Consider the following 20,006-nt stretch of genomic DNA (forward strand, 5'->3'; position numbering starts at 1 on the left):
GTTTTTTATTTCTAATAAATGATTTTTTCAGGTGTGTGTGTTTATTTACTGTAACTTACAGATTAATCATGGAAGGTATCTCGTGGAGACGCCTGACATGATTAATCTAGGATTTAGTGGCAGCTGTGGGCTGCCAATAACTCCTTATTACCCCGATTTGCCAACGCACCAGGGCAAATCGGGAAGAGCCGGGTACAGTCCCAGAACTGTCGCATCTAATGTATGCGGCAATTCTGGGCGGCTGCTGGCTGATATTGTTAGGCTGGGGGGCTCCCCATAACGTGGAGCTCCCCATCCTGAGAATACCTGCCTTCAGCCGTATGGCTTTATCTGGCTGGTATTAAAATTGGGGGGACCGCACGCCGTTTTTTTTAATTATTTAATTATTTATTTCACTGCACAGTATAAACATGCCCACCGGCTGCTGTGATTGGGTGCAGTGAGACAGCTGTCACTCAGCGTGGGGGGCGTGTCTGACTACAACCAATCATAGGGTTAGGCCTGTGGGTGGGGAAAGCAGGGAATACGAGATTGTTTAATGAGCGGCCAGCTTGTTCAAAATAGTAAAAGCTGCCGCAGAAGTGTGAATGCCGTGCAGCGCCACGCCGGGGATCGGGGATCGGTGAGTATGAGAGAGGGCTGCTAACTTCAGTCACTCAGGGGATTAGCGGTCACCGGTGAGCCCTTCACAGGTGACCGCTAATCAGGACGCGGCACAGACAGAGCCGCAGCATGACAATGAAGTCGGGTGAAGTTCACCCGAGTTCATTCTGATCGTGCGGCTCTGTCTGTGTCTGCTGTCATCTGCGATTCAGCTCTGCTACATGGCTGTCTGTGTCTGCTGTCACCTGCCATTCAGCTCTGCTACATGGCTGTCTGTGTTTGCTGTCATCTGCCATTCACCGCTGCTACATGGCTGTCTGTGTCTGCTGTCAGCGGCCATGTAGCAGCGCTGAATGGCAGATGACATAGTAAAAAATACGCATTACACACGCATTACACACGCTAGTAAAATCATTAATTTATTCAGAAAAAGCATCGCACTTCCGTTGCACTCGGACCTAATGTGAACTAAAATCAGCCGAGTTTTTTTCAGCCCAGTCGGACCGATTTTACTCGCATAGATGTGTTTCCAGCCTTAGGCGGGCTTTGCACGTTGCGACATCGCAAGCCGATGCTGCAATGTCGCACGCGATAGTCCCCGCCCCCGTCGCAGGTACAATATCTTGTGAAAGCTGGCGTAGCGAAAATTATCGCTACGCCGGCTTCACATGCACTCACCTGCCCTGCGACCGTCGCTCTGGCCGGCGACCCGCCTCCTTATTAAGGGGGCGGGTCGTGCGGCGTCACTGCGACATCACACGGCAGGCGGCCAATAGGAGCGGAGGGGCGGAGATGAGCAGGATGTAAACATCCCGCCCACCTCCTTCCTTCCGCATAACCTACGGAAGCCGCGGTGACGCCGGTAGGAGATGTTCCTCGCTCCTGCGACTTGACACACAGCGATGTGTGCTGCCGCAGGAGCGAGGAACAACATCGGACCGTCGCGTTAGCGTAATTATGGATTACGCCGATGCTGCACCGATGATACGATTACGACGCTTTTGCGCTCGTTAATCGTATCATCGAACCTTTACACACTACGACGTCGCATGCGATGCCGGAAGTACGTCATTTTCAATTTGACCCCACCGACATCGCACCTGCGATGTCGTAGAGTGCAAAGCCCGCCTTACAGTTACTCTCCAAAAAACATGCCTCCATTAAAGTAAATGGAGCCTGGAACTACAGGTTATTAGTAGCAGCTGTGATTGGTTGCTATAGAAACAAAAGACATTCATAGTATAAGAAGCTTATATGTGAGGTAATAAGATGCCGGTGGGGAGACGGATAGAGGGACAGGCAGAGAGACAGACAGGGAAAGAGACAGAGAGACAGACAGGGAGACAGACGGAGACAGACAGGGAGACAGACAGGGAGACAGACAGGGAGACAGACAGGGAGACAGGCAGAGAGACAGGCAGAGAGACAGGCAGAGAGACAGGCAGAGAGACAGGCAGAGTGATAGAGAGACAGAGACAGAGATAGAGACAGACAGGGAAAGAGACAGACAGAGACAGGCAGAAACAGACAGGGAGACAGACAGAGAGATAGACAGAGATAGAGATAGACAGGGAAAGAGACAGACAGAGACAGACAGAGAGATAGACAGAGACAGGCAGAGAGCGAGACAGAGAGATAGAGACAGAGAGAGAGACAGGCAAAGAGACAGACAGGGAAAGAGACAGAGAGATAGAGAGACAGAGACAGAGAGATAGAGACAGACAGGGAAAGAGACAGACAGAGACAGAGAGACAGAGACAGGCAGAGAGAGAGATAGAGAGACAGACAGACAGAGAGACAGACAGAGAGAGACAGACAGAGAGACAGAGACAGACAGGGAAAGAGACAGAGAGATAGAGACAGACAGGGAAAGAGACAGATGGTGAAAGAGACAGAGACAGACGGTGAAAGAGACAGACCTGGGGAAAGCGACAGACCTGGAAAGAAACAGACCTGGAAAGAAACAGACCTGGAAAGAGACTGACCTGGAAAGAGACAGATGGGGAAAGAGACAGATGGGGAAAGAGACAGATGGGGAAAGAGACAGACAGACATGCAGACAGGGACAGAGACAGGCAGACAGGGAAGGAGGAGACAGCCAGAGAGACAAAGATAGATGGGGAAAGACACAGACCTTGATAGAGACAGACGGGGAAAGAGACAGACAGAGACAGGCAGACAGGGAAAGAGACAGACAGGAAAAGACACAAAGAGACGGGGAGACAGACGGGGATAGAGACAGATGGGGAAAGAAACAGAGATAGAGACAGACAAAAAAAGAGACAGACAGAGATAGGCAGACAGGGAAAGAGACAGACAGGGAAAGAGACAGACCGGGGAAAGAGACAGACCTGGAAAGAGACAGACGGAGCACATTACTTGGCAAATATAGTTAAATCTGTGTGGAACATCTGTGGTGATGAAATATATGTTGTGAAATGCTTCTATTAGCTTAGTTTTTGCCTTTTAATAATTACATTTCTATCTATTTGTTTTGTGGTTTTTGTGTGCAGAATACATTTTTGTTAATACATTCTATTTTGTTTACAACAGTTATTAACCCGGGCGAAGCCGGGTAGAACAGCTAGTATACAGTTAGGTCCAGAAATCTTTGGACAGTGACACAATTTTGGCGAGTTGGGCTCTGCATGCCACCACATTGGATTTGAAATGAAACCTCTACAACAGAATTCAAGTGCAGATTGTAACGTTTAATTTGAAGGTTTGAACAAAAATATCTGATAGAAATTGTAGGAATTGTCACATTTCTTTACAAACACTCCACATTTTAGGAGGTCAAAAGTAATTGGACAAATAAACCAAACCCAAACAAAATATTTTTATTTTCAATATTTTGTTGCGAATCCTTTGGAGGCAATCACTGCCTTAAGTCTGGAACCCATAGATATCACCAAATGCTGGGTTTCCTCCTTCTTAATGCTTTGCCAGGCCTTTACAGCCGCAGCCTTCAGGTCTTGCTTGTTTGTGGGTCTTTCCGTCTTAAGTCTGGATTTGAGCAAGTGAAATGCATGCTCAATTGGGTTAAGATCTGGTGATTGACTTGGCCATTGCAGAATGTTCCACTTTTTAGCACTCATAAACTCCTGGGTAGCTTTGGCTGTATGCTTGGGGTCATTGTCCATCTGTACTATGAAGCGCCGTCCGATCAACTTTGCGGCATTTGGCTGAATCTGGGCTGAAAGTATATCCCGGTACACTTTAGAATTCATCCGGCTACTTTTGTCTGCTGTTATGTCATCAATAAACACAATTGACCCAGTGCCATTGAAAGCCATGCATGCCCATGCCATCACGTTGTCTCCACCATGTTTTACAGAGGATGTGGTGTGCCTTGGATCATGTGCCGTTCCCTTTCTTCTCCAGTCTTTTTTCTTCCCATTATTCTGGTACAGGTTGCTCTTGGTCTCATCTGTCCATAGAATACTTTTCCAGAACTGAGCTGGCTTCATGAGGTGTTTTCCAGAAAATGTAACTCTGGCTTGTCTATTTTTGGAATTGATAAATGGTTTGCATCTAGATGTGAACCCTTTGTATTTACTTTCATGGAGTCTTCCCTTTACTGTTGACTTAGAGACAGATACACCTACTTCACTGAGAGTGTTCTGGACTTCAGTTGATGTTGTGAACGGGTTCTTCTTCACCAAAGAAAGTATGCGGCGATCATCCACCACTGTTGTCATCCGTGGACGCCCAGGCCTTTTTGAGTTCCCAAGCTCACCAGAGGAGGGGAAAAACCTACAGATATGTCTGTATAGTGAGCGGAGGGAAAACCTGCAGATCTGTCTATACAGAGAGCGGAGGGAAAAACCTGCAGATGTGTCTATATAGAGTGCGGCGGGAAAACCTGCAGACAAACCTGTGTCTGTATACTGTAGAGTGTGGGGGGAAACTTCTGGGCTCGCTGTATATTTATAGGAGCATGGACAACCTGTAATATCACCACTGGAACGTCTCCAGTCTCCGACCCCCTGTCGCCCCCATTATCGCAGTGATGATGGGGATGGTAACATGTGGGCACTATCAGGGCTGATGTATGACAATTGGTGATGATGGGTGATGGAAGTGTTGATGATGGGAGTTGTGGTGCTCTTGTTACCTGGGTAACAGGTCTTGTGGTCCCAGCATTGCATCCAGCGGAGGCGGCACAGGGAGCAGTTAATCGCCAGCGTCTTCTCACCTGTGGAGAGACTGGAGTTATCCTCCATTGTGCCCCGGTCCCAGACACTGCTGGAGGAGGCCTTCTACAGATTCTGATAACTCTATGACTACAGTCACTACATACAGTAATCTGAGGAGACGCAGCAGCTCCGCGCTCCTGCACCTCCTGCCCGCGCTCTTCCACCTCCTGCCCGCGCACCTCCACCTCCTGCCCGCGCTCTTCCACCTCCTGCCCGCGCTCCTCCACCTCCTGCCCGCGCTCCTCCACCTCCTGCCCGCGCTCCTCCACCTCCTGCCTGTGCTCCTCCCCCTCCTCCCTGTGCTCCTCCACCTCCTGCCCGCGCTCTGAGCTCATCCACGTCCTGCCCGCGCTCCTCCACCTTCTGCCCGCGCTCTTCCACCTCCTGCCCGCGCTCTTCCACCTCCTGCCCGCGCTCCTCCACCTCCTGCCCGTGCTCCTCCACCTCCTGCCCGCGCTCCTGCATCTCCTGCCCGCGCTCATCCACCTCCTGCCCGCACTCATCCACCTCCTGCCCGCACTCATCCACCTCCTGCCCGCGCTCCTCCACCTCCTGCCTGCGCTCATCCACCTCCTGCCCGCGCTCCTCTACCTCCTGCCCGCACTCCTCCACCTCCTGCCCGTGCTCCTCCACCTCCTGCCCGCGCTCTGAGCTCATCCACCTCCTGCCCGCGCTCATCCACCTCCTGCCCATGCTCCTCCACCTCCTGCCCGCGATCCTCCACCTCCTCCCCACGCTCCTCAACCTCCTGCCTGCACTCATCCACCTCCTGCCCGCACTCTTCCACCTACTGCCCGCGCTCTTCCACCTACTGCCCGCGCTCCTCCACCTCCTGCCCGCGCTCCTCCACCTCCTGCCCGCGCTTCTCCACCTCCTGCCCGTGCTCTGAGCTCATCCACCTCCTGCCTGCGCTCATCCACCTCCTGCCTGCACTCATCCACCTCCGGCCCGCGCTCCTCCAACTCCTGCCCGCGCTCATACACCTCCTGCCCGTGCTCATACACCTCCTGCCCGCACTCCTCCACCTCCTGCCGTGCTCCTCCACCTCCTGCCCGCGCTCATCCACCTCCTGCCCGCGCTCATCCACCTCCTGCCCGCGCTCATCCACCTCCTGCCCGCGCTCTGAGCTCATCCACCTCCTGCCCGCGCTCTGAGCTCATCCACCTCCTGCCCGCGCTCATCCACCTCCTGCCCGCGCTCATCCACCTCCTGCCCGCGCTCATCCACCTCCTGCCCGCGCTCTGCACTCATCCACCTCCTGCCCGCGCTCCTCCACCTCCTGCCCGCGCTCTGCACTCATCCACCTCCTGCCCGCGCTCCTCCATCTCCTGCCCGCGCTCCTCCACCTCCTGCCGGGCTCCTCCACCTCCTGCCCGCGCTCCTCCACCTCCTGCCCGCGCTCCTCCACCTCCTGCCCGCGCTCCTCCACCTCCTGCCCGCGCTCCTCCACCTCCTGTCGCACTCCACACTCATCCACCTCCGGCCCACACTCCGCGCTCTTCTACCTCCTGCCTGTGCTCCGCGCTGGTCCACCTCCGGCCCGCACTCATCCACATCCTGCCCACACTCCGCGCTCATCCACATCCTGCCTGTGCTCCGCGCTCGTCCACCTCCGGCCCGCACTCCGCGCTCATCCACATCCTGCCCGTGCTCCGCGCTCGTCCACCTCCTGGCCACACATGAACAATGTCCCCCAACACAGCCCTCCACCCTCCACCCAGACTCTACAGTCCATCCACTCCTCTTCTCACATTTCTCTGGCATCCATCCTTCTTCCCTCCAGATCCCCCCCTGTTGCGCATCTCCTTCCCTCCAGACCCCCCCCGTTGCGCATCTCCTTCCCTCCTCACGCCCCCACCCGTTGCATATCTTCTTCCCTCCAGACCCCTCCCGTTGAGCATCTCCTTCCCTCCAGACGCCCCTACCCGTTGCGCATCTCCTTCCCTCCAGACCCCCCCACCCGTTGCGCATCTCCTTCCCTCCAGACCCCCCCACCCGTTGCTTATCTTCTTCCCTCCAGACCCCCCACCCATTGCACATCTCCTTCTCTCCAGAACCCCCATTGCGCACCTCCATCCCTCCAGACCCTCGCCTCGTTGCACATCTCCTTCCCTCCAGACCCTCCCGTTATGCATGTCCTTCCCTCCAGACCCCTGCCTTGTTGCATATCTCCTTCCCTCCAGATCCCCATTGCGCACCTCCTTCCCTCCAGACCCCCCATTGCACATATCCTTCCCTCCAGACCCCCCCCAGTTGTCCTTCTGCTGCCCTCCAGACTCTCCTCTCTTGTCTAGCCCCTTCCCTTCCAGCCCCCTTCTGTTGTTCATCCACTTCTCTCCAGAGCACCCACTATCTGACGTTCACTCCCCCTCCAAGTCCTCCCACCGTCAGCCATCTACATCCTTTCCAGATCCTTCCAGACTTATCCTCCATTGTCCATCATCATCCATACAGACTCTACCTCTGTCAACCGTCCACTTCCACTCCCCACTCTCCTGCTATTGGCTGTCTGTTTCCCCTTCTTACCTTCCCCTTAGTCGTCCATGCACTTTCCCTCCAGACTGTCCAACCACCAGCCATCCGCTTCTTCTCCAGACCTCCTGCCATCAGCTTCTTCTCCAGACCTCCTGCCATCAGCCATCCGCTTCCTCTCCAGACCTCCTGCCATCAGCCATCCGCTTCCTCTCCAGACCTCCTGCTATCACCCGTTCGCTTCTTCTCCAGACCTCCTGCCATCAGCCATCCGCTTCCTCTCCAGACCTCCTGCCACCAACCGTCCGCTTCCTCTCCAGACCGTCCCACCACCAGCCACCCGCTTCCTCTCCAGACTCTCCCACCACCAGCCATCCGCTTCCTCTCCAGACTCTCCCACCATCAGTCATCAGCTTCTTCTCCAGACCTCCCACCAACAGCCATCCGCTTCCTCTCCAGACTTTCCCACCATCAGTCATCCACTTCTTCTCCAGACCTCCCACCACCAGCCATCCGCTTCCTCCCCAGACCTCCCGCCATCAGCCATCCGCTTCCTCTCCAGACCTCCCACCATCAGCCATCCGCTTCCTCTCCAGACCTCCCGCAATCACCCATCTGCTTCTTCTCCAGACCTCCAGCAATCACCCATCCGCTTCCTCTCCAGATCTCCCGCCATCAGCCATCCGCTTCCTCTCCAGACCTCCCACCATCAGCCATCCACTTCTTCTCCAGACCTCCTGCAATCACCCATCCGCTTCCTCTCCAGACCTCCTGCAATCACCCATCTGCTTCTTCTCCAGACCTCCTGCAATCACCCATCCGCTTCCTCTCCAGATCTCCCGCCATCAGCCATCCGCTTCCTCTCCAGACCTCCCACCATCACCCATCCGCTTCCTCTCCAGACCTCCTCCAATCACCCATCTGCTTCTTCTCCAGACCTCCTGCAATCACCCATCCGCTTCCTCTCCAGATCTCCCGCCATCCGCTTCCTCTCCAGACCTCCCACCATCAGCCATCCACTTCTTCTCCAGACCTCCCGCTGTCAAGGGAGGAATTTGCGTTGAAGACTGCTAATGGAGTCCTCATTTGGGATATCCAGAGACGGTGCCGTATTAGCTGTATATCAGTGCCAATATATATATCAATGTATATAAGACAAAGAACACAGACATGCTCTCTTTTCAGCCAGCGTTACCAACTGACTCGTGTATTCTATTGTTCCAGCATTAAACACATCACTTCAGCCTGAAAGATATTTACAAAAACCTTTCCATTTGCTCACATATACTGATAAAGAATAATTAGGGGGGAGTGCGTATGGGCAGCATTGGGAGAATGCATGAGATCATACATCATCCCAAATAATACACTTTGAAAACAGTAAGCGACGATGAGTTTCTGTAGAAATGATACATGGGAGTATGGGATCACCCGCCTCATCCCACAAATACCACATTCCTTCTCCTGTGAATTTCACTGATAAGGCTCCCAATTAACTTAATGAATATCTCTTTTGTTCATTTATACTTTGACTAACTTTTTCAATATACAGCTTAGAATTATATTATTGGTCCATGCGATGGCTACATAGACAGACAGATAATTTTGCATCTACATTTACATTTTGATTGTTTACATACACAGATATTCTTATTACGTTTAAACAAACATACTACAGCTCAGGTGACCCCCACACCGCCATCAGCCATCCGCTTCCTCTCCAGACCCTCCCACCATCAGCCATCCGCTTCCTCTCCAGACCTCCTGCCATCAGCCATCCGCTTCTTCTCCAGACCCTCCCACCATCAGCCATCCGCTTCTTCTCCAGACCCTCTCACCATCAGCCATCCACTTCTTCTCCAGACTTGCCACCATCAGTCATCCGCTTCTTCTCCAGACCTCCCACCATCAGCCATCCATTTCCTCTCCAGACCTCCCACCATCAGCCATCCACTTCCTCTCCAGACCCTCCCACCATCAGCCATCCGCTTCCTCTCCAGACCTCCCACCATCAGACATCCGCCTCCTCTCCAGACCTCCCACCATCAGCCATCCGCTTCTTCTCCAGACCTCCCACCATCAGTCATCCGCTTCCTCTCCAGACCCTCCCACCATCAGCCATCCATTTCCTCTCCAGACCTCCCACCATCAGTCATCCGCTTCCTCTCCAGACCTCCCACCATCTGACATCCGATTCGTCTCCAGACCTCCCACCATCAGCCATACGCTTCTTCTCCAGACCTCCCACCATCAGCCATCCGCTTCCTCTCAAGACCCTCCCACCATCAGCCATCCGCTTCCTCTCCAGACCTCTCGCCATCAGCTTCCTCTCCAGATCTCCCGCTATCAGCCATCCACTTCCTCTCCAGACCTCCCAATATCAACCATACGCTTCCTCTCCAGACCTCCCACGATCAGCCATCAGCTTCCTCTCCAGACTCTCCCACCATCAGCCATCAGCTTCCTCTCCAGACTCTCCCACCATCAGCCATCCGCTTCCTCTCCAGACTCTCCCGCCACCAGCCATCCGCTACTTCTCCAGACCCTCCGACCATCAGCCATCCGCTTCTTCTCCAGACCCTCCCACCATCAGCCATCCGCTTCTTCTCCAGACCCTCCCACCATCAGCTATCCGCTTCCTCTCCAGACTCTCCCGCCACCAGCTATCCGCTACTTCTCCAGACCTCCCACCATCAGCCATCCGCTTCCTCTCCAGACCTCCCGCCGTCTGCTTTCCTTCCAGAACATCCTCTCACTTCCTTCTAGACCCCTCCTTAGTCCTCTTTCCTCCATCCCCCCTCTATTGTCTATCCATTTTTCCTCCAGCTGTCCGCTTCCCCTCCAGACCCTCCTGACGGCCATCTTCGGCGCCTCCAAACGCTCAGCCGTCCTCTCTGCTTTGCCCTTGATAAGTGACTTCTCCCTTCTGGAGAATAATAGGACCAAGCACTTCCCTTTCCATATGCCCGGTCCCCCCTAACTCCGAGCTGTCATCATCCAGAGTTTCCTCCTCTTCTCTGTTCACATCCAGAACTGTGGCCGGGCATGGGACAATGGCTCTGCCCTCTTTCCTTCTGCAGACTGGAGGTGGCATAGAGGTGGATGATAGCTGACTTATTATGTGCCTTCTACAATAACTGACAGTGGGACCCCTCTAGTGTACACCCCTACATATGACACCAAGCCCCCCAAAACTGGACAGGAGTACTTACTGCACATCGGGGGGCATAAAACTGTGGAGAGAAGAGCACAGAGATTAGTACTGTCATCCAGTTCATTCAGCAGTCCTGTGTAAGCCCCTCCTGTAAGGCCCCCGGTAAGCCCCTCCCTCAGGCCCCTGGTAAGCCCTTCCCGTCAGACCCCCGTTAAGCCCCTCCCGTTAGGCCCCAGGTAAGCCCCTCCCGTCAAGCCCCCGGTAAGCCCCTCTGTCAGGCTCCCGGTAAGCCCCTCCCCTCCCTCAGGCCCCCGGTAAGCCCCTCCCTCAGGCCCCCGGTAAGCCCCTCCCTCAGGCCCCCGGTAAGCCTCTCCCTCAGGCCCCCGGTAAGCCCCTCCCTCAGGACGCACCTTCCTTGGTGTACTCCAATAGTTTCACATCGTGCAGCCAGTCCCAGTAGGCAGCAATTCCCAGTTGGTCGCGGTTGATCTCTGTGGGGGGATGCACGGGTTATTCTGGAGTTGGGGGTCGCTGCTATATACTACAGGTACGGCCAGGAGACCCCCGAAGTGTGACAATGAGGTGATGAGGAGACCCCTGGAGTGTGACATGAGGTGATGAGAAGACCCCTGGAGTGTGACATGAGGTGATGAGAAACCCCTGGAGTGTGACATGAGGTGATGAGGAGACCCCCGGAGTGTGACATGAGGTGATGAGGACACCCCCGGAGTGTGACATGAGGTGATGAGGACACCCCCGGAGTGTGACATGAGGTGATGAGGAGACCCCCGGAGTGTGACATGAGCTGATGAGGAGACCCCCGGAGTGTGACATGAGGTGATGAGGAGACCCCCGGAGTGTGACATGAGGTGATGAGGAGACCCCCGGAGTGTGACATGAGGTGATGAGGAGACCCCCGGAGTGTGACATGAGGTGATGAGGAGACCCCCGGAGTGTGACATGAGGTGATGAGGAGACCCCCGGAGTGTGACATGAGGTGATGAGGAGACCCCCGGAGTGTGACATGAGGTGATGAGGAGACCCCCGGAGTGTGACATGAGGTGATGAGGAGACCCCCGGAGTGTGACATGAGGTGATGAGAAACCCCTGGAGTGTGACATGAGGTGATGAGGAGACCCCCGGAGTGTGACATGAGGTGATGAGGACACCCCCGGAGTGTGACATGAGGTGATGAGGACACCCCCGGAGTGTGACATGAGGTGATGAGGACACCCCCGGAGTGTGACATGAGGTGATGAGGACACCCCCGGAGTGTGACATGAGGTGATGAGGAGACCCCCGGAGTGTGACATGAGCTGATGAGGAGACCCCCGGAGTGTGACATGAGGTGATGAGGACACCCCCGGAGTGTGACATGAGGTGATGAGGACACCCCCGGAGTGTGACATGAGGAGACCCCCGGAGTGTGACATGAGGTGATGAGGAGACCCCCGGAGTGTGACATGAGGTGATGAGGACACCCCCGGAGTGTGACATGAGGTGATGAGGACACCCCCGGAGTGTGACATGAGGTGATGAGGAGACCCCCGGAGTGTGACATGAGCTGATGAGGAGACCCCCGGAGTGTGACATGAGGTGATGAGGAGACCCCCGGAGTGTGACATGAGGTGATGAGGAGACCCCCGGAGTGTGACATGAGGTGATGAGGAGACCCCCGGAGTGTGACATGAGGTGATGAGGAGACCCCCGGAGTGTGACATGAGGTGATGAGGAGACCCCCGGAGTGTGACATGAGGTGATGAGGAGACCCCCGGAGTGTGACATGAGGTGATGAGGAGACCCCCGGAGTGTGACATGAGGTGATGAGGAGACCCCCGGAGTGTGACATGAGGTGATGAGCAGACCCCCGGAGTGTGACATGAGGTGATGGAGACCCCGGAGTGTGACATGAGGTGATGAGGAGACCCCCGGAGTGTGACATGAGGTGATGAGGAGACCCCCGGAGTGTGACATGAGGTGATGAGGAGACCCCCGGAGTGTGACATGAGGTGATGAGGAGACCCCCGGAGTGTAACATGAGGTGATGAGGAGACCCCCGGAGTGTGACATGAGGTGAGGAGACCCCGGAGTGTGACATGAGGTGACGAGACAACCCTCGGAGTGTGACATGAGGTGACGAGACCCCCGGAGTGTGACATGAGGTGATGAGGAGACCCCCGGAGTGTGACATGAGGTGATGAGGAGACCCCCGGAGTGTGACATGAGGTGATGAGGAGACCCCCGGAGTGTGACATGAGGTGATGAGGAGACCCCCGGAGTGTGACATGAGGTGATGAGCAGACCCCCGGAGTGTGACATGAGGTGATGGAGACCCCGGAGTGTGACATGAGGTGATGAGGAGACCCCCGGAGTGTGACATGAGGTGATGAGGAGACCCCCGGAGTGTGACATGAGGTGATGAGGAGACCCCCGGAGTGTGACATGAGGTGATGAGGAGACCCCCGGAGTGTAACATGAGGTGATGAGGAGACCCCCGGAGTGTGACATGAGGTGAGGAGACCCCGGAGTGTGACATGAGGTGATGAGGAGACCCCCGGAGTGTGACATGAGGTGGTGAGGAGACCCCCGGAGTGTGACATGAGGTGATGAGGAGACCCCCGGAGTGTGACATGAGGTGATGAGGAGACCCCCGGAGTGTGACATGAGGTGATGAGGAGACCCCCGGAGTGTGACATGAGGTGATGAGGAGACCCCCGGAGTGTGACATGAGGTGGTGAGGACACCCCCGGAGTGTGACATGAGGAGACCCCCGGAGTGTGACATGAGGTGATGAGGAGACCCCCGGAGTGTGACATGAGGTGATGAGGACACCCCCGGAGTGTGACATGAGGTGATGAGGACACCCCCGGAGTGTGACATGAGGTGATGAGGAGACCCCCGGAGTGTGACATGAGCTGATGAGGAGACCCCCGGAGTGTGACATGAGGTGATGAGGAGACCCCCGGAGTGTGACATGAGGTGATGAGGAGACCCCCGGAGTGTGACATGAGGTGATGAGGAGACCCCCGGAGTGTGACATGAGGTGATGAGGAGACCCCCGGAGTGTGACATGAGGTGATGAGGAGACCCCCGGAGTGTGACATGAGGTGATGAGGAGACCCCCGGAGTGTGACATGAGGTGATGAGGAGACCCCCGGAGTGTGACATGAGGTGATGAGGAGACCCCCGGAGTGTGACATGAGGTGATGAGGAGACCCCCGGAGTGTGACATGACGTGATCAGGAGACCCCCGGAGTGTGACATGAGGTGATGAGGAGACCCCCGGAGTGTAACATGAGGTGATGAGGAGACCCCCGGAGTGTGACATGAGGTGATGAGGAGACCCCCGGAGTGTGACATGAGGTGATGAGGAGACCCCTGGAGTGTGACATGAGGTGATGAGGAGACCCCCGGAGTGTGACATGAGGTGACGAGACGACCCCCGGAGTGTGACATGAGGTGACGAGACCCCCGGAGTGTGACATGAGGTGATGAGGAGACCCCCGGAGTGTGACATGAGGTGATGAGGAGACCCTCGGAGTGTGACATGAGGTGACGAGACCCCCGGAGTGTGACATGAGGTGATGAGGAGACCCCCGGAGTGTGACATGAGGTGATGAGGAGACCCCCGGAGTGTGACATGAGGTGATGAGGAGACCCCCGGAGTGTGACATGAGGTGATGAGGAGACCCCCGGAGTGTGACATGAGGTGATGAGCAGACCCCCGGAGTGTGACATGAGGTGATGGAGACCCCGGAGTGTGACATGAGGTGATGAGGAGACCCCCGGAGTGTGACATGAGGTGATGAGGAGACCCCCGGAGTGTGACATGAGGTGATGAGGAGACCCCCGGAGTGTGACATGAGGTGATGAGGAGACCCCCGGAGTGTGACATGAGGTGAGGAGACCCCCGGAGTGTGACATGAGGTGATGAGGAGACCCCCGGAGTGTGACATGAGGTGATGAGGAGACCCCCGGAGTGTGACATGAGGTGATGAGGAGACCCCCGGAGTGTGACATGAGGTGAGGAGACCCCCGGAGTGTGACATGAGGTGATGAGGAGACCCCCGGAGTGTGACATGAGGTGATGAGGAGACCCCCGGAGTGTGACATGAGGTGATGAGGAGACCCCCGGAGTGTGACATGAGGTGATGAGGAGACCCCCGGAGTGTGACATGAGGTGATGAGGAGACCCCGGAGTGTGACATGAGGTGATGAGGAGACCCCGGAGTGTGACATGAGGTGATGAGGAGACCCCCGGAGTGTGACATGAGGTGATGAGGAGACCCCCGGAGTGTGACATGAGGTGATGAGGACACCCCGGAGTGTGACATGAGGTGATGAGGAGACCCCGGAGTGTGACATGAGGTGATGAGGAGACCCCCGGAGTGTGACATGAGGTGATGAGGAGACCCCCGGAGTGTGACATGAGGTGATGAGGAGACCCCCGGAGTGTGACATGAGGTGATGAGGAGACCCCCGGAGTGTGACATGAGGTGATGAGGAGACCCCGGAGTGTGACATGAGGTGATGAGGAGACCCCCGGAGTGTGACATGAGGTGATGAGGAGACCCCCGGAGTGTGACATGAGGTGATGAGGAGACCCCCGGAGTGTGACATGAGGTGATGAGGAGACCCCCGGAGTGTGACATGAGGTGATGAGGAGACCCCCGGAGTGTGACATGAGGTGATGAGGAGACCCCCGGAGTGTGACATGAGGTGATGAGGAGACCCCGGAGTGTGACATGAGGTGATGAGGAGACCCCCGGAGTGTGACATGAGGTGATGAGGAGACCCCCGGAGTGTGACATGAGGTGATGAGGAGACCCCCGGAGTGTGACATGAGGTGATGAGGAGACCCCCGGAGTGTGACATGAGGTGATGAGGAGACCCCCGGAGTGTGACATGAGGTGATGAGGAGACCCCCGGAGTGTGACATGAGGTGATGAGGAGACCCCGGAGTGTGACATGAGGTGATGAGGAGACCCCCGGAGTGTGACATGAGGTGATGAGGAGACCCCCGGAGTGTGACATGAGGTGATGAGGAGACCCCCGGAGTGTGACATGAGGTGGTGAGGAGACCCCCGGAGTGTGACATGAGGTGGTGAGGAGACCCCCGGAGTGTGACATGAGGTGGTGAGGAGACCCCCGGAGTGTGACATGAGGTGGTGAGGAGACCCCCGGAGTGTGACATGAGGTGATGAGGAGACCCTGGAGTGTGACATGAGGTGGTGAGGAGACCCCCGGAGTGTGACATGAGGTGATGAGGAGACCCCCGGAGTGTGACATGAGGTGATGAGGAGACCCCCGGAGTGTGACATGAGGTGATGAGGAGACCCCCGGAGTGTGACATGAGGTGGTGAGGAGACCCCCGGAGTGTGACATGAGGTGATGAGGAGACCCCGGAGTGTGACATGAGGTGATGAGGAGACCCCGGAGTGTGACATGAGGTGATGAGGACACCCCCGGAGTGTGACATGAGGTGGTGAGGAGACCCCCGGAGTGTGACATGAGGTGGTGAGGAGACCCCCGGAGTGTGACATGAGGTGATGAGGAGACCCCCGGAGTGTGACATGAGGTGAGGAGACCCCCGGAGTGTGACATGAGGTGATGAGGAGACCCCCGGAGTGTGACATGAGGTGATGAGGACACCCCCGGAGTGTGACATGAGGTGAGGAGACCCCCGGAGTGTGACATGAGGTGATGAGGAGACCCCCGGAGTGTGACATGAGGTGATGAGGAGACCCCCGGAGTGTGACATGAGGTGATCAGGAGACCCCCGGAGTGTGACATGAGGTGATGAGGAGACCCCCGGAGTGTGACATGAGGTGATGAGGAGACCCCCGGAGTGTGACATGAGGTGATGAGGAGACCCCCGGAGTGTGACATGAGGTGATGAGGAGACCCCCGGAGTGTGACATGAGGTGATGAGGAGACCCCGGAGTGTGACATGAGGTGATGAGGAGACCCCGGAGTGTGACATGAGGTGATGAGGAGACCCCGGAGTGTGACATGAGGTGATGAGGAGACCCCCGGAGTGTGACATGAGGTGATGAGGAGACCCCCGGAGTGTGACATGAGGTGATGAGGAGACCCCCGGAGTGTGACATGAGGTGATGAGGAGACCCCCGGAGTGTGACATGAGGTGAGGAGACCCCCGGAGTGTGACATGAGGTGATGAGGAGACCCCCGGAGTGTGACATGAGGTGATGAGGACACCCCCGGAGTGTGACATGAGGTGAGGAGACCCCCGGAGTGTGACATGAGGTGATGAGGAGACCCCCGGAGTGTGACATGAGGTGATGAGGAGACCCCCGGAGTGTGACATGAGGTGATCAGGAGACCCCCGGAGTGTGACATGAGGTGATGAGGAGACCCCCGGAGTGTGACATGAGGTGATGAGGAGACCCCCGGAGTGTGACATGAGGTGATGAGGAGACCCCCGGAGTGTGACATGAGGTGATGAGGAGACCCCGGAGTGTGACATGAGGTGATGAGGAGACCCCGGAGTGTGACATGAGGTGATGAGGAGACCCCCGGAGTGTGACATGAGGTGATGAGGAGACCCCCGGAGTGTGACATGAGGTGATGAGGAGACCCCCGGAGTGTGACATGAGGTGATGAGGAGACCCCCGGAGTGTGACATGAGGTGATGAGGAGACCCCCGGAGTGTGACATGAGGTGATGAGGAGACCCCCGGAGTGTGACATGAGGTGATGAGGAGACCCCCGGAGTGTGACATGAGGTGATGAGGAGACCCCCGGAGTGTGACATGAGGTGATGAGGAGACCCCCGGAGTGTGACATGAGGTGATGAGGAGACCCCCGGAGTGTGACATGAGGTGATGAGGAGACCCCGGAGTGTGACATGAGGTGATGAGGAGACCCCGGAGTGTGACATGAGGTGATGAGGAGACCCCGGAGTGTGACATGAGGTGATGAGGAGACCCCCGGAGTGTGACATGAGGTGATGAGGAGACCCCCGGAGTGTGACATGAGGTGATGAGGACACCCCGGAGTGTGACATGAGGTGATGAGGAGACCCCGGAGTGTGACATGAGGTGATGAGGAGACCCCCGGAGTGTGACATGAGGTGATGAGGAGACCCCCGGAGTGTGACATGAGGTGATGAGGAGACCCCCGGAGTGTGACATGAGGTGATGAGGAGACCCCCGGAGTGTGACATGAGGTGATGAGGAGACCCCGGAGTGTGACATGAGGTGATGAGGAGACCCCCGGAGTGTGACATGAGGTGATGAGGAGACCCCCGGAGTGTGACATGAGGTGATGAGGAGACCCCCGGAGTGTGACATGAGGTGATGAGGAGACCCCCGGAGTGTGACATGAGGTGATGAGGAGACCCCCGGAGTGTGACATGAGGTGATGAGGAGACCCCCGGAGTGTGACATGAGGTGATGAGGAGACCCCGGAGTGTGACATGAGGTGATGAGGAGACCCCCGGAGTGTGACATGAGGTGATGAGGAGACCCCCGGAGTGTGACATGAGGTGATGAGGAGACCCCCGGAGTGTGACATGAGGTGATGAGGAGACCCCCGGAGTGTGACATGAGGTGATGAGGAGACCCCCGGAGTGTGACATGAGGTGATGAGGAGACCCCCGGAGTGTGACATGAGGTGATGAGGAGACCCCGGAGTGTGACATGAGGTGATGAGGAGACCCCCGGAGTGTGACATGAGGTGATGAGGAGACCCCCGGAGTGTGACATGAGGTGATGAGGAGACCCCCGGAGTGTGACATGAGGTGGTGAGGAGACCCCCGGAGTGTGACATGAGGTGGTGAGGAGACCCCCGGAGTGTGACATGAGGTGGTGAGGAGACCCCCGGAGTGTGACATGAGGTGGTGAGGAGACCCCGGAGTGTGACATGAGGTGATGAGGAGACCCCGGAGTGTGACATGAGGTGATGAGGAGACCCCCGGAGTGTGACATGAGGTGATGAGGAGACCCCGGAGTGTGACATGAGGTGATGAGAAACCCCCGGAGTGTGACATGAGGTGATGAGGAGACCCCCGGAGTGTGACATGAGGTGATGAGGAGACCCCCGGAGTGTGACATGAGGTGATGAGGAGACCCCCGGAGTGTGACATGAGGTGATGAGGAGACCCCCGGAGTGTGACATGAGGTGGTGAGGAGACCCCCGGAGTGTGACATGAGGTGATGAGGAGACCCCGGAGTGTGACATGAGGTGATGAGGAGACCCCGGAGTGTGACATGAGGTGATGAGGACACCCCCGGAGTGTGACATGAGGTGGTGAGGAGACCCCCGGAGTGTGACATGAGGTGGTGAGGAGACCCCCGGAGTGTGACATGAGGTGATGAGGAGACCCCCGGAGTGTGACATGAGGTGATGAGGAGACCCCGGAGTGTGACATGAGGTGATGAGGAGACCCTGGAGTGTGACATGAGGTGATGAGGAGACCCCCGGAGTGTGACATGAGGTGATGAGGAGACCCCGGAGTGTGACATGAGGTGATGAGGAGACCCCCGGAGTGTGACATGAGGTGATGAGGAGACCCCCGGAGTGTGACATGAGGTGATGAGGAGACCCCCGGAGTGTGACATGAGGTGATGAGGAGACCCCGGAGTGTGACATGAGGTGATGAGGAGACCCCCGGAGTGTGACATGAGGTGATGAGGAGACCCCGGAGTGTGACATGAGGTTCTCACCTAGCACTCTGAACACACGGTGCGTCTTCTCGGTGATGAGCAGCATGGCGTCCTCCTCTGTGGAGAGACGGCGGTCAGTGACAGTGGATGGCGGGGGCGGGGTGCGGGCTGTTATGGCGCTCACCTAGGCCGTACTGGTGGAAGTCGCGGGGCCCCGGGTGGCGGCTGCAGCTGTCGCTCTGATTCGCGGCCTTATAAGCTTCACATAACGCATCAAACCGGCGCCTCAGATTCCGGTCCTGACGGCGGCAGAAGACGCAACCGGAGACCGGGGGCGGGAGGAGGAGCAGGACGGCGAGCCACAGGGGCCACATCTACAGGGAGGGCCCGAGAGCACGTCACACACTGTATACTGCACACCTGTGTATGGGGGAGGGGCATATACCGCACACCTGTGTATGGGGGAGGGGCGGGAGGAGGAGCAGGACGGCGAGCCACAGGGGCCACATCTACAGGGAGGGCCCGAGAGCACGTCACACACTGTATACTGCACACCTGTGTATGGGGGAGGGGCATATACCGCACACCTGTGTATGGGGGAGGGGCGGGAGGAGGAGCAGGACGGCGAGCCACAGGGGCCACATCTACAGGGAGGGCCCGAGAGCACGTCACACACTGTATACTGCACACCTGTGTATGGGGGAGGGGCATATACCGCACACCTGTGTATGGGGGAGGGGCGGGAGGAGGAGCAGGACGGCGAGCCACAGGGGCCACATCTACAGGGAGGGCCCGAGAGCACGTCACACACTGTATACTGCACACCTGTGTATGGGGTGGGGCATATACCGCACACCTGTGTATGGGGGAGGGGCGGGAGGAGGAGCAGGACGACGAGCCACAGGGGCCACATCTACAGGGAGGGCCCGAGAGCACGTCACACACTGTATAC

General features: G+C 56.8%; 1 protein-coding gene across 2 annotated transcripts in view; it reads right to left on the reverse strand.

Moving 5' to 3' along the window:
- The window catches only part of TMEM95 (transmembrane protein 95), a 64,339-nt gene extending 44,894 nt beyond the window's left edge, over positions 1 to 19,445 (reverse strand). For both annotated transcript variants that reach the window (XM_075343298.1, XM_075343299.1), the window contains exons 1-5: positions 19,239 to 19,445; positions 19,115 to 19,171; positions 10,839 to 10,919; positions 10,487 to 10,507; positions 4,721 to 4,801 (exon numbers count right to left, since the gene is read on the reverse strand). In XM_075343298.1, coding sequence (XP_075199413.1) covers positions 4,721 to 4,801; positions 10,487 to 10,507; positions 10,839 to 10,919; positions 19,115 to 19,171; positions 19,239 to 19,428 — 430 coding nt within the window. In that variant the 5' untranslated portion in view covers positions 19,429 to 19,445. The remainder of the gene's footprint in view (positions 1 to 4,720; positions 4,802 to 10,486; positions 10,508 to 10,838; positions 10,920 to 19,114; positions 19,172 to 19,238) is intronic.
- Between the last annotated feature and the right edge of the window lie 561 nt (positions 19,446 to 20,006).

The sequence above is a fragment of the Anomaloglossus baeobatrachus genome, chromosome 4 (genome assembly GCF_048569485.1).
Source record: "Anomaloglossus baeobatrachus isolate aAnoBae1 chromosome 4, aAnoBae1.hap1, whole genome shotgun sequence".
Taxonomy (NCBI): Eukaryota; Metazoa; Chordata; class Amphibia; order Anura; family Aromobatidae; genus Anomaloglossus; species Anomaloglossus baeobatrachus.